Source organism: Carettochelys insculpta, chromosome 3, assembly GCF_033958435.1.
Source record: "Carettochelys insculpta isolate YL-2023 chromosome 3, ASM3395843v1, whole genome shotgun sequence".
Taxonomy (NCBI): domain Eukaryota; kingdom Metazoa; phylum Chordata; order Testudines; family Carettochelyidae; genus Carettochelys; species Carettochelys insculpta.
Window position 1 is genome coordinate 124,432,814 of NC_134139.1, and position 15,002 is coordinate 124,447,815.

Here is a 15,002-nt window from a genome sequence, read left to right on the forward strand (position 1 = left end):
TGTTCCCTGTTCCAGCCCCTGTAACACCCCTATCCTCCCAGTTCGAAAGGCTGATGGTAAATCGTGGCGGTTTGTTCAGGATCTTCGAGGCATTAACCGTATTGTCATACCTACTGTTCCAGTAGTCCCTAACCCCGCCACAATATTGGCTTCTATTCTGCCAGATGCAACCCATTTTACTGTTGTGGATGTGTGTTCTGCTTTCTTCTCTGTCCCGGTTCACACTGAGTCCCTTGTCCTCCGTTCTCCTCTCACTCTCATGGTTCCTCTTTTAGGAATGACCAAGGTCACCTCCTTGCAGGATATGCTGTGGTATCCCTCTCTGAAACTACAGAAGCTGTGCCTTTACCTTCTGTAACCTCAGCCCGGGTAGCTGAACTGGTTGCCCTAACCCGTGCTTGCTTCCTGGCTGAGGGGCACTCTGCCACCATTTACACTGACTCTCGATATGCTTTTGGGGTTGTACATGACTTTGGCACACTCTGGCAGGCTTGAGGTTTCCTTACCTCTGCTGGTACCCCTATCAAGAATGGCCCCTACATTGCCGCTCTCCTGTATGCAGTTTTACTCCCACCTGCTTTAGCCATTGTTAAGTGTACTGGCCACTCAGCTGCAGACACTGAGGTGGCTAAAGGAAATGCACTTGCTGATGTTGCTGCAAAACATGCTGCCACTATGGAACCTTCGCTAGACGCGTTTCTTGGTTCCCTCTCTGTCTCCGTATCACCACCGTCCCTTTCTGATCTCGCCCAGCTCCAGGACTCTGCCACAGAAGCAGAGAAAGACTCCTGGAGTGCCCAGGGTTGCTCTCTACATCTCGATTCCCTTTGGCGCTCGCCTACTGGTGCCCTTGTAGCCCCTCTTTCACTGTACCCATCTCTGGCTGCCCTGCTACACGGTTTCTCATGTCGGAAAGGAGGGGATGGTCTCTGCTATGACTAAGGCAGGATGGTGGGCTCCCCATTTCAGCTCTTTTGCAACCCGCCACTGCGCTGCCTGTACTACTTGCCAAAGCTACAATGTAGGCAAGTCTGTAAGAGTAACACAAGGGTTTCGAGGTCTGCCTCAAGCACCTTTCTTACACTGGCAACTTGACTTTGTTCAAATGCCTAAGTGTCAGAAATATGAATTCATTTTAGTTATGGTATGTCTGTTTTCGGGTTGGATTGAAGCTTTTCCCTACTGCAAAGCTGATTCATTGTCTGTTGCCACATGCTTGTTAAACCATATTATCCCTACCAAGGGAATTCCTGCTACTCTGTCTAGTGACCGGGGAACACATTTTACTGAAAAAAAAAATTGTTCAGCATCTGGACCGGGTATTACATGTCACTCACCTATTGCACTGTCCCTACCATCCACAGAGTGCAGGTGCAGCTGAAAGGTGAAACGGTGTGCTAAAAAATAAGCTTGCAAAAAAATTTGTGACTCTACAGGGTTAAGCTGGCCAGCAGCTTTACCACTGGCCCTTATAGAAATTCGATCATCCCCATCTCAAAGGCACAAATTAAGTCCATTTGAAATCATTATGGGACGCCCTATGCGAACAATGGCTACCATTACCCCAGTCCCAGACCTAAACCTGACTCACAGCACACTCCTTCAGTATTGCAAAGGATTAATGCAAGCTGTGAGTCACATCCATTCACAGGTACAAGCAGCCTGGCCAACGAAACCCACCTTCAAAAGCACGCCTTGAAACCCCGGTGGAAGGGTCCATACCAGGTATTGCTCATTACCCAGACAGCTGTAAAGCTATCCGGCATCGCAGCATGGATACACGCTTCACAGTGTAAAAAAGCATCATCCCCAGTGGACCAAGCACCACCGCAGAACCACGCAGAGCCAATTTTGGCTCCAGAAAAAGACGTAGAGGAACAGCCTGCAATACCTTACAACCTACGCCCCCGTAAGTGTTGCCAGAAGCAGACGGTAAGCAAACAGCAGGACCCGAAAAGAAGTAGTGAGCCTAGCGCCTGCTGCCTGGTAGACATAAAACCGTGACTGTGGTTCCCTCGAGAGAGGTTGTCAGAACCAGAAAGGGTCCTGCCTTCAACATGTGTCCCTGGTGGAGCCTAATCCTCAGCTACTGGTTTCTTAAGGTCTGGGGAGTCTGAAGTGACAATGACAATTCTTTTATTCAGCAACAAGTGTGGATAGCCCAGACTCTCAATATCTCTAATTGCTGGGTCTGCAGCCATATCCCGACGTGGAAAAGAAATGACACTTGGGGATTGATGAGAACAAATGTTCCTAAATTTATAAGTGTGGTGAAGGGAAAGGCCACTGGTGCTGGGTGTGTAATGGGACAGGGCTGAATTTAGGGAGGAGCAGCTGTCTCCAATATATTGTGTCCCATGGTGTATGGGACTATTCAAATAAGATTGGAGAATGGCAAACCGGGTATGGGGATATGAATTTTTTCTCAACCTGGGATCAAACCGGAAAAATCAATCTCTTGCTCCCCCTATAGCCTCCCTGAAAAAAAACAACACAATCTTCCAATGTCATGCAAATGTTACTTCTTTCCCCAAGGAAGGTCATCCTGTGCCTTTCGGGGAATATTATTCCTCTTTCGTGGATACCTATATGTCAAAAGGGTGCAGCCAACCCTTCCCAGCTTTAATAGGACATCATTGGGTCTGTGGGAGAAATGCTTATACCATGTTACCAGCTAACTGGTCAAGTATTTGTTATCCTGCTCAGCTTTTCCCACAATTCCGTGTGCTTCAATATATACCTGATAATACTAACGATGTAATAAATCGCGTTAGCCACTTCGAGCAGATTGCATACCTTCCCCACAAAGAGCCAAGTTCCTTGTGGAAATGGCTAAGTGGTTTATTTAATTTCTCTAGCCTAGGAAACTGGTTGTTTCAAGGAATTCTTACTCTCTTATTTGGAATTTTAATGATTTTTGTATGTTTCCGATTAATCTCTTATTATATCCAAAGCTGTGCAAGGCACACCATCCAACAGGTTATCCCTAACCAGAGTGCCAATCTGATAGTTTTAAATATCACCAATGAGAGGAATATAAAAGAATGGTTAATGTATGAAACCCGGTAATTGCTGGTCATAGGCGTAGCTTGACCAAAAGGAGGGATTGTGGAAGTATAAGATGTGACATTGTACATAAAAGAGTTACATTGTAAAAAGAAATTAAATCACACTATGATACAATGTTACTTCTGAGCTCAAGAAGGGGAAGTTATGTTGATACTGTGTGTAGGAATGTAGGGTGGGTTTGGATGGAGCCAGGTGTGCCTGGGAAAGCAGAAACCAGAGCAGTAGGTGCTAGACAGTAATTAATTAAGGTAACCAGGGAGTCATTGGCAGGGGACTGCTAAGGGTGATATGGAAATGAAGGTACGTGACTGGTCTCAGGGACTATATGGGGTGTGTGTGTGTCCGTTTTTTTCCTTTGTCTATTAACTTGCCTTCTTGATCTGTATAAATTAAGAGACCTGAGCCCTGGGAGGGGACTCACTTTTCTAAATGTATTAGCAGAGCAGCTTTGCTAATAAACAGAGTGGTCTGACAAATTGTGAGTCTTGAGTCTAACTTTGACACTACTGTTTTTATTGCAGAGTATTGCCCAGTGCTCACTTCCCAATGGAGTTTGAGCGTGCTGCTTCCAGAGCGCTCAGATCCATTGTAAGTTGAAGCAGTCACTGATCACGTTACTGAACCTGGCTACGTGCTAACATTTACAGAGTGCTAACCTCAGGAACAGTCCTTAAAGTGAACTGTTACAGCATTATATTGATTTTTAAATGTGTACTATGTTGTATTGATACACAAAAACTTGCATTCCAAGAAATATAACATTATAGCACATACTGTGCTAAATAACTGGGAAACTGGTTGGAAGAACACAAGTAGATGTCACAAGCTTTATTATAAATAATTAAATCTCATCCCTATGGAACAGGTGCAGAGAATAATTTATTATTATTATTTTTTTTTTGTGATAAAGACTGCTCTCTGGTGGACATATAATGAATTTTAATTAAATATTTGACTGGGTCAGTGTCCTTTGAAGGCTCAAATAAGATCTCAGAATTCAGATAAATGAAGAAGGGAAGACGACCAACAAAATCCTTAGGAGAAATGCTAGAGCAAACAGCGCCAGGCAGCATGACCATATGAAGTTCTGTAGATCCACACAGAGAGAACAATGACACTGCAAGAGTCTCTCCACGGACAGCCCTGCACCAATGCAACTATTCCTCCCCTTCTCTTGGCCGGGGACAGGGCGGAACAGTAGCTATACAGATTAGCTAAATGTTGTACCATCACATGCTCTAACTGGCAAGCTGAAGGGACATTGCTAATTAGATTTACAGGACAACTGTCCGCTGTTAGAGAGCCAATCATCTAATGGGCTCCTCTCAGGTATAATGCTTTGTCATTTAAGCAAAGATAGGACTTCAGATATATGTAAAAATCAATGCAGTGGTTTAGTTGTCCTGGAGCTGTATTAACGCTACCTCTACAAGCAACAGGAAGTCCTGTTGCACCTTATAGACTAACAGATATTTTGGAGCATAAGCTTTCACGGGCAAAGACCTGCTTATGCTCTACAATATCTGTTAGTCTATAAGGTGCCACAGGACTTCTTGTTGTTTTTGAAAACCCTATCTCTGGGACTCACTTGCTTTGTAGTGTGAAGAAGGGACAGCAAGCTGATTAACAGAGCCATGTGGCCTGATCCAGGCTTCATCTGGAGATATGCCTATTTACAAGAAGATTGAATTTGGTGGGATGCAGTATCTTTTCTTTATAATAGGAAATCTGACTGAGACTTTCAAAAGCAGTTGCAACAGAAAGCATCCTTCTGCTGTGTTCGCGTGCTAGGCATTTACATGACCTGCCCCGACTCAGGTCTTTCCTTCAGCTGCAATTAAAATTAGAGACATCAAGATTTTATGCCGGCATTGATTAAATGAAAGGCACAATTCCACTCCACCCTGCATCTGAAAAGACTTGGTTTAAATAAACACAAACAACCCTGATGCACAGAACAGAACAATTACAGGTAAATAAGTCTCTTTAAAGAAGTACCACTCCTTCAAAATGAAAATAAAGGTTGCTCCAGTCATTCAAATGAAAGTCCCTGGATGCTGCCACTGATTTTTTTTTTAAACAATTGGAATAGGCAATTGAAAAACCAGCTAAAATGAAATGTTTGTTAATGGTGACATTCAAATGCAGGAATAATAAACTTCCTGTAAGTGTTACATGCACGTGCAGACAGAAACACCTATTTTCTCTTACTACTGGCCCCTGTAAAAATTACTGGCCAAATCTTAATCCTGTTTGCTGCTAGATCTGAGTAGCAGTAGTTAGCAAAATGTATGCAGAAGACTTGCCTGTCCTTCAGTGTTAGATACACAACAACACTTTCTTGAAAAACATGCCCCTTTAAAGAATCTCAAGTTGGCCACCCAAAACAACTGAGGCACTTGTCAGTGCTGAAAAAATAGGCACCAATCTACATTTATGAAAGTAAGTGTTTCGTGTGTCTAACAACTAGCCACTTAGACCTGGTTCCCTGAAACAGCAGAACATTTTTAGTGCCACAACTCCCAGTGGCCAGAAATGGTGAACCACAGCCACTGGGAGCTGCAGTGGACTGTACCTGCAGATGGTGAGTATAAACAAATGATCTTGCAGCTGGTCAATGGATTTCCTGATGGCCCATCTGCTGAAGATTGATTACTCCAGGATTAAACAAATGCCAGTTGAACAAAAAGGACTGTACAACTTAACAGCTGAGGCTGGAAGCCAATGAAACCTGCATTCTGAAGCAGGGTTAAATTTACAGATTCTTCCAGTATGCTGAGGCAGAACCAGTCAGCAACATTGCCTACCACCCAGATTGATAGAGAGAGAGAGCTAAACACTTCTGCTCTTCTACAAAACTGATATTTTCTCTTCTCAAAACTGAAAGGCAAATTTTCAAGCTAATGTTGTGTAAGGACAATGAGACTGTAGCAGTATATACATTTCAAGAATTCTGGTATGTTTTTCAAGTGATTCACAACTACCTTTGAGAACAAGAAGTAGTCCAGTGGCACCTTATAGACTAACAGATATTTTGGAGCATAAGCTTTCATGGGCAAAGACCCGGAGGCATCACAATTCTCTTCTACTGCCCGCTCCTAACTGAAGCTTCTAATGCTTCCATGCTGGTTCTTCTGGTTTACTGAGCCTAGTACACCTTTTTTGCTGATCCACTTCCCTAGCTTCCAGAAGACCTACAGCTACAGGACAATCCAAAGACACGATGGGCAAGGTTGTCACTCTTTTCTGTTACTCCTAAAAACTGGTCAGTCTGCACTGCAGTACAAGACCTAAGGCAAGGCCACACCTGTCCTAGGGTAGCTAACTTGGGCTTGAATAACTTAGACTATGTGGCTATATGGGGTGGGGATCACTGATGCATGGAAAAGTCAGTTAGGGATTGCACTCCAGACCTGTGGCACGGGCAAGGCTCGGAGCTTCTCCCCCAGTGCCAGGTAACTCTTTTAGGGGCACAGGGCTAGTGGATTTTGTGGGGCCTCCCTTGGCTCTGTAGTGGGGCCCAAGTAAAGGGCTCACTGTGGGAGGGGGATGCTGGGCAGCAGGCTGGGGGTGGAGAGGAGGCTGTGTGAGTGGTAGTGTGCAGGAGTGGGGTGGGGGTATGGGATCTGGCCAGGAGGTAGGGCGCAGGAGTAGGCTGAGGATGGCATCCCAGGGTCTAGGCAAGAGCAATGTGGCAAAGCCTGCAAGCAGCACAGGGGACAGAGTTCCTCTGTGCTGCCATTCCTGGCAAAGAGTTCTTTGCCTTGCAGTGGAAATGGGGGTAAGGGGCAGAAGAGCCCCCAGCTTTGTGGGCTTGACCAAGGCAAGCTGCAGGGGCTGTAGGTTTCCCACCCCTGCTATAAATGTTTGGGCATGGACTGGAGCCTGGGCTCTTTGCAGGGGAGAAAGGCCATGGAGCCTGGATGCCTGAACAATCTAACAGCTATTTTACAGCCCAATGACCCAAGCCTGGTGAGCCTGAATCAGCTGACATGGGCTCAGCCTTATCTCCCCGCCCCCCGCCCCCAAATCACTATGTAGACATACTCAGTAAGTTCCATGCTTATAAAATAGCACTAATAGTAGCTAGTGCATACAGAAGCGAGCAACCACCATCAATGGGGAAACAAAACAAAATCTGAAGATACACATACTAAATGGTAATTTATGCTACTTTAAAGAAATAGTTAAAAGTTGATACTTTTACCCAGGCAATTGTGAGGTTAAAATGGCTCACACTGACTCTCATTTTGATTGTTTAACCCTTGATGCACAAATCCTGGAACTGATCACACACAGGCAGACTGCTGCATGGTCACAGTGGGGGACTCAGCACGTGGGTGGACTGTTGTGCCACGCAGTCAATTGCAGGATCCTGGCTTTAATAAAATAGTTTAATTGAAAAATCTGCAAATACAGATCTTTAAAAACAGCGACTGATTGAGTATTACACGTTATTTAATAATTTGTGTGATAGCTTCAGAACCTACTTGGTGGATAATTTATGCCCTTCAGTCTCTCACACTTTGTCACAAAGAAGCCATATCTATACTACACTTAGGTCAGCAAAACTTTTGTCATTTGGGGGTGCGAACATCCCTCCCCTGCCCCCAAGCAGCGTAAATTATGCCAGAATGAGCACTAATAAGCATATAAAGTTTCTCCCACCCATGCAGCTACCGCCACTAGACGGGGGTTGATCATTTATGTAAATGGCAGAGCGCTCTGGGGATCTTACAGCAGTGCAGCTGCATCAGTACAGCTGCGCCACTGTAGGCTCTCTAGTGTTAACATCGCCAGAAGCATGCCAAATTAAATGTTGTATTTTAAAAACTGATAAGTTTTTAAGTTACAAACAAACGTTAAGTGGAACAACCAAACAGCCGTGTATGTTGAAATGCACAAGAAAACTTGTTAAAATTCTATGTAAATATATAGCACATTCTTTGCATCTGAAAAAGCTCAAAAATCCACTTGCTTTTACATACTGTACATTTTCTACAGTGCTATTCAAGCTGAAAAACAAGATCACAACAAGAGTTATGCTTTTCACAATGTAGCTATTTGAAAGCTAAAAAAAGGTCCTTTGAGAAGAAGTAACCCGTTACTATGGCAATTACCCATATGGATCTACATGCATAAAAAGATGAGTGCTTTTAAAAAGAGTGCAAAGCTTCTAGAAAGCATCCTCTATTGAGGCTGCACACCCCCACACTGTTGAGGCACTAATCTTTAAAAAAGGGTACTGGCATCAACCACCCATCCATCTATTAAAAATTGTGAACAAAATACTGAAGTGGGGAAGGTGGGTGGGAAGTGTGGATCCATATATGCAGCCATCAGGAAGAATCAGTTGCTAAGGTAAAAAGCTTTAGTTTTCAGATAGATACATTTTGCTAGAATCATGACAGATGTCTTCTAATTTTTGCCAGTTAAAATATGAAATTGTAACTTCTATCTTCTAGATAACTACAACTAATAGAGGTATTAATTAAAATGGTTCAGTAGGAGGCTTCACACTTAATTAATGCTTCAGAGGAAATTACTGAATAACATTTCCAAAATAAATGCCATAATCTATAACCATGAAGATTTTCATTAATTTTTAAGTCTGTTACAGGTCCAGCCACATATGCAACAGTTTAAGATGAAGATATGAGTCAAGAATTAAATATAAAGAGTTGTAGGTCTTACCATAAGTTACAAATGTTCTTCTCTGTTGTTCAAACATGAAATCATTGATATGTGCTGGTTCTGCATATCCAGAAAGCATATTCCTAGGTGCGGCCATCTGCTGAGTCCTAAATGGGTTTTCTGGCCCAAACTGCATTGACAAAATTAAAATAAAGCATTTAAAGTTGCACACGATTCTAGAAGAAAGTAATTTCTAATATTCTATAATGTTCTAGAAGGCATGAACTGTGTGACTTTCAAAAAAGGCTATATATAGTGGCTTTAGCTTACTCTCCCTTTATCGCAACTGTAATGGAATATATCTCAGAAAAGTAATAGTACATTATATTATGTACAATTGAATAAGAGTTTCTTTACACATCAAGTAATTTTCATGGAGAAGCTTCTTGCCCACAGCACTGCTGTCAAGGACAATTCAATAAAAAAAATTAGTCCACATGCAACATCTCCCATTAAATAGGCAAATAATGCTAACATATAGAAGAAAACAGGGAAGGGGAACAGGGGAGTGAAAACCACATGGTGTTATCCTTTTTGAAAGTCAAGCCCCAGAGAACTATTGTAGCAATATGGAAATTGAGCGATACAGATTTTACAAGGCAAAGAAAAAAATGTAATGCTATTTTAGCAGGATCATCTGCACTACTATAGAATGCAGACAATTCACACACAAATGAACATCTGTTTTCTAAAGAAGGTGCAGTACTATGCTGTGTGTGTGTGTATGTTGTTTAAAGGGAGTATTAGATGCTTCACAGAGAGTTGCATAGGAGAGTTTACAGAAGTGGATATCATATCTAGTTACAGCAAAGTGATGAGCTGGGCTGGAGAAATGAAATGCAAGAGCAGAAGTTTCTTTAGATTTGTATGGCACATCTTGACCTGAATATCCTGCACTATCTGAATGGATTTCCATTTAAGTCAATAGGCTCTCTCAACGTATGGAGAAGAATATTGATGTTGAACTCCACGTTAAGCAGAAAGGAGGAGAATCTAGCCTCCCTTCGAGTACAAACAACTATTAATGTCCGTAAGAAGTGACACATGGTAGCCAATGTACTTATCACCTCTGCAGATGCAGCCATTTGAGGGCTGCAGTCACACATCTGAGGTCTGACATTCCGTCCAGGAGAAGGCTGTGGTACACATAAAGGACAGGTGTGTGTACGCATATACATGGTCTGTGCTGTGTCCATTAAACGAATGACCTGAGGAAGGCCAAACAGAATGAAGCATGGGCAAGGCTCAGCTAGATACTTACATATGAATGCAGGTTAAGTATCCACCATACACAGCAAGACCACCAGTACTGAAACTGTCTACAACTGTCTCCCGGAACTGTAACATGCCATGCTCATTGCACATGGACGTTCCTTTCATGTTATTCACTCCCTGCTCAATTCCCAAGGGGATATTAGAAACTGAGCATTTTATCTGTTCTCATAAAAACAACTCTCAAAAATGTTTATGTAAAACTGACCACCACAAGGGATGCTATAGGTCCACAGTGTCCAATACATTCACCATTTGCCACAGGTGGTGAATTAGACACTGCATTGTGGCGAATGGGGGGGTGGCCAACTCGCAGTTAGAGCTGTGTGCAGCTCTTGGAGCTTTTAAATGCAGCTCCTCCAGAGAGCCAGCTGCTCTCTGCACACGCCCCACCACTTGGTGGGTGAAGTGCGTTGCGGCAGTGGCTCCGGAGCCCAGCGGCAGCCACAGCAGCAGCTCTGGTGAGTGGCTGGAACTGGATTAGAAGGTATGTGTGTGCACGTGCATGGGGTGCCTGGCTCTGGGGAAGGGCATTTATTTAGATATTTATTAAATAAACGAGGTGACTATGGAAAGACGACTACCAGAAGTGTGGTGATCTTTGAATTCTTATTGGACTCCACTGCTATAGGTTTACTACATGGCTAGTTGATTAAATTAAAAATTCTATGACTGTAATGTTAAGATACTAAGCTGTCACATCTTAGAGAGGCCACATATTCCTACCTCAGAATAGTTGATTCTGCTTCATTTTACCTTGGAGAACAAAGACGGTACAACCTATTGACCATATGTACCAAAACTGGCTCACGCTGTGCAAAGAATACCTTCCAGCTCTGGGCAGCTCTTATTTCAAGACTATGACAGCTGCAGGCATTAAAACTAAGTATATTACATTTTATACATGCTGCTTATTTCCCAAGGTGTTTTTCTGTGCTGAACACTAATGTCAAGATTAAACTGCTTTAAATGTACCAATTTGACACATTAGAATGCAGATAATAGAATTAACCAATCCTCCTCTTCCTCAAAGAAAGTTTCCTATTCCCTCCTCATGTAAAACTTACATTTTTTCACAGGGGTTGGTTTGGGTTTTTTTATTTCAAAAGGAGAGAGAATCATTTAATCCATTAGTTTTTGTTTTCTATAGTCAATTCCCACTTAAACACAACTAAAAGTTTTTTGTATAGAATTCAAGTATGGATCAATAGAACCACTTTTCATTTTATACTTGCTTGCTCCTACTGCATCAGACCATGAATCCATTTTGTCTGTCAGCCTGCAACTACAGTTAAAACCTAATGCTTCAATGAAAAAACAAACACCCAGAACTCCCCAGCCAATTCCACAGGAAGATAAAGAGTCCTTGGGATTTTAAGCACTACAGCATAAGATTTGATTATCCTTATTTTATCTTGACTTTTACTAGTTATACAATTATCCTGTCCTTTGAAGAAGAAAGGATGTAACCACAACATTTTGATCAGAATCAGAGCTATTTCACGTATGCAGCACCAAATATTCTGAGCAGGACACATACATGCTGAATGCAGCTCAGGATCAGCCTTGTAGGCTCGATCACCTGTGACAGTAGATTCTCGAGGTTGAGAATATGCTGTGTGAAGAACATCCTGGTTCTCAGTTTACTTCCCTATAATTTTTGTAGTCTCATTATGAGATGGGACTTAACAATGAATAATTAATTTTCACTGGGATACTGCATTTTACATTTCCTGCATTTTTAGTATTCTTGTTATAGGTCTACAGCTCTGTTCTGTTTAGAATTACAGGAAAGTAAGAAAAATGTTTGCACAGCACTATACCTCTCCAGTCTCAGGGATTCCATTAGCAGGTGACCCTTTCCTTAATATTCTTTTCTAAGATGATAAAGTACAGGTTGAACCTCTCTAGCCCTGCAACATCCATGATCTGGCATGACTGTAGTTAGCCAGATGACCATGGGTGTGGCCAAGTTTCCCGTGGTCCCATGACATTTGTTTACAGCTATGAGTCCTGCCTCAGTGTTCTGTTCTGCTATTTAGCTCTAATTGACAGCGTCATAACTAACTAATTTTGCACCTGAGGCAAGAATATAAAACTGCAGCCCCTCATGCTTATAAATTCATAGCAGTTTTTTCATAGAAAAAGGGAAAATAATAAATTATATATAACAAAACCACATTTATTTATTATTGTTATGAGGGTCTCACACCTGCCCAGCACCTGAAGACACCAGCTGTATAAAAACTGGAGATTAAAGAGTAGGAGCAAAACACGCCAAGGCAGATGCAATTGAGGAGAGCACACTGCCAGCCCAGGAGAAATGGGTAGAGCAGAAGGCACACTAAGCACCAAGTGGGCTGGCTGGCACAGATTACAGTTGCTGAGAAATCCTGTAACACCTTATAGACTAACAGATATTTGGAGCACAAGCTTTCATGGGAAAAGACACGCTTCATCATCTGAAGTGGGTCTTTGCCCATGAAAGCTTATGCTCCAAAATATCTGCTAGTCTATAAGGTGCCACAGGACTTCTTGTTGTTCTTGAAGATACAGACTAACACAGCTACCTCTCTGATAGTTGCGGAGGAAGCGCATTATCAAGGAGGGAAGACAGCAAATGGGACATGCAGCAAGGTCGTGACATTTGCTAGTGCAACATTTGTGAATTGAATTACTTGCGAGTGGCCACTGCTTCATGGGGCTGGAAGCATCAGTGGCTGCCACTTCCCCAGCCCCCCATGGCCCTCCTGCCAGTCTCCACCTGCCCACTGCTACTGCTCAGAGTTGCCTGGGAGCGCGCTGTATTCACGAAATTCAGCATTCATAACGGTTCTCAACACTGAACCCTTGTGAATGTTCCGACCCTACTGTACTGCCTATCAGAATGACCCAGCCATGAGTAGTTACCGGGACTGGGATTCAGGCAAGGAAGAAACTGAGCTATGTTCCCAGGTGTCATCCTGGGGAGGACTGTAAGAATGTTATCTGTGTGTTGGCTCTTGGGGGGGGGGGGGCGGCATTACCTACCCCAGAGCCTAGAGCAGGGACCTACAACCAAAACAGAGAGAAGAACCATTTTTCAAATTCATTTAAAGAATCAATACTTCAAGAGCCGCAGCACATGTGAATATGAGACAGTCCTTAATAAATAACATCAAACCATACTTTTGTCAGGATCTCCTTTTTTAGGGGAGGATGTGCTGGTAGCTCAGCCATCCAGATGTTACCACATCCTCCCTCTCTCCCAAAGAAAATACTCGTATACACTCATAGAACTGGAAGGGACCTTGAAAGGTCATCATGTCCAGTCCTCTGCACTCACAGCAGGACCTATCACTGTCCTTGACACACTTTTCTTTTTTTTTTTTTTTTAAATCTAACCTGTCCCAGAACCTTGAGTTTTTGTGCTACCTGGTATGCAGAGAGCAGGTATGACAACATAGGGCTTTCTCACTTAGTAGCTCTTTGCAAACCCCTTGCAATACCCCAGGAAATAAGTACTAGGCACTGGGGTGTAAAAATTGGGTAGTATCTCTGTAAACAGTACATCAGTACACCAGTGGTGCTCAGTGTGTTCTCTGCTTAACAGCCAGCCAGAGCATTGGTATGTATATATGACCAGGCCTTACATGTGGGACACAGAAAGTAAACAGTTATTTGAACCTCACTGTGGCAGTGTGGTTCCTTCACATGCAGGAGTCCCAACTGATCTGTCATACAGATAAGGAAATAGTCAGGGAGGTAAAGTGAGTCCCAGGAGGAGGCATCAGCCACACCCAGCAAAAGGCAACTCAAGTGACACTGGTGCCTGCTTCCCCCTCAAGCCTGCTGCACAGACTGGCACCCGGAAAGCTGGACTGCAGCCTGGAGGGCTGCCAGAGCAGGCTGCACCCTTCATGGATCAGGACATGAAGGAGTAGCCATGACAACAGGCAGCAGAGATTAAGAGGATGGAGTGGCAGGGGGCAGACTGACCCCAGCCGGCTCCTCCCCTCTACATCCACCCCAGTCCCCCAAACCCAACTTCTCTCTGAAGCCACATTCACCCAGCAGCTCCCAACACCCTCAAACCCAGCTCCTCCCCCAAGCACCACTCACCCAGCAGCCCCCAACACCCCTACAAACCCAGCTGGCAAGTTCTTAGACTGGGGGGGGAATGGGGGTGCGCTGCAAGTGCCCGCAGCAGCTGCAGCTGGTCCATGGTCACCTTAGGAGTTGCAGTTAGCTGGCTGGGCAGCTCCATCTGAGCTGCAGGTGGCTCTTTAACAGCCATCTGTAGCTTGTTATGCTGCTGGCAGCAGCTGCTGCTACTGCAGGGACTAAAGTGGCTGCAGGGGATTGAGCAGGGGCTACTGGATGCAGCTGCCACATGGCTAACTGCACCCCCTGAGGTGTGGTGCCTGAGGTGAGTGCCTCAGTCATCTCATCCTTGTTACAGCCCTGTCAATTTACCCCTAAATTCTTCTAAGAGTCCAGTAAGCAGTGTAAGTGTTGGCAATGCTGCTAGACAATGTTGACCTCCCACGATCTGGCAGATTCTCTCATTCAGCACCAGTCAGATACCCAGGGTGCTGGACTGGAAAGGTTCAACCTGTAGTAACTTTTCCTGAGGTCCACAGGAACCAGGTAGAACAAGTATTTAATTAATAATGGCACATCAAGTGTCACACATTAAAATATTCTCAGACTAAGTTTGTTATGCTTGCCAGCTCCAATCACAAAGTCCTGAACTGTTCTAACCTGGGTTTTCTTAAGTCACGCATTGATGCAAACCAATGATCAACAGTTAAGACAGTACTGTTGGCTGTTTGGCCCACTAAAGTGCAGATTGCAAGCTTTTGTTCAAAACAGCATCTAGCTCACATAGTTGAGCAATATACTTTCCATATGAACAAAGCATAACTAATGAAAAGTTATGCAGAGTTGTCTCCTCAGTCTGCAGACAGGTTTTATTTATTGTGACA

The 15,002-nt window shown here is 43.6% G+C and overlaps 1 protein-coding gene across 1 annotated transcript in view; it reads right to left on the reverse strand.

Annotated features, from left to right (window-relative positions):
- The window catches only part of CDC40 (cell division cycle 40), a 70,348-nt gene that overhangs the window by 39,539 nt on the left and 15,807 nt on the right, over nt 1-15,002 (reverse strand). Inside the window, exon 3 of the mRNA XM_074990758.1 lies at nt 8,764-8,893. Within this exon, the coding sequence (XP_074846859.1) occupies nt 8,764-8,893 (130 nt within the window). The remainder of the gene's footprint in view (nt 1-8,763; nt 8,894-15,002) is intronic.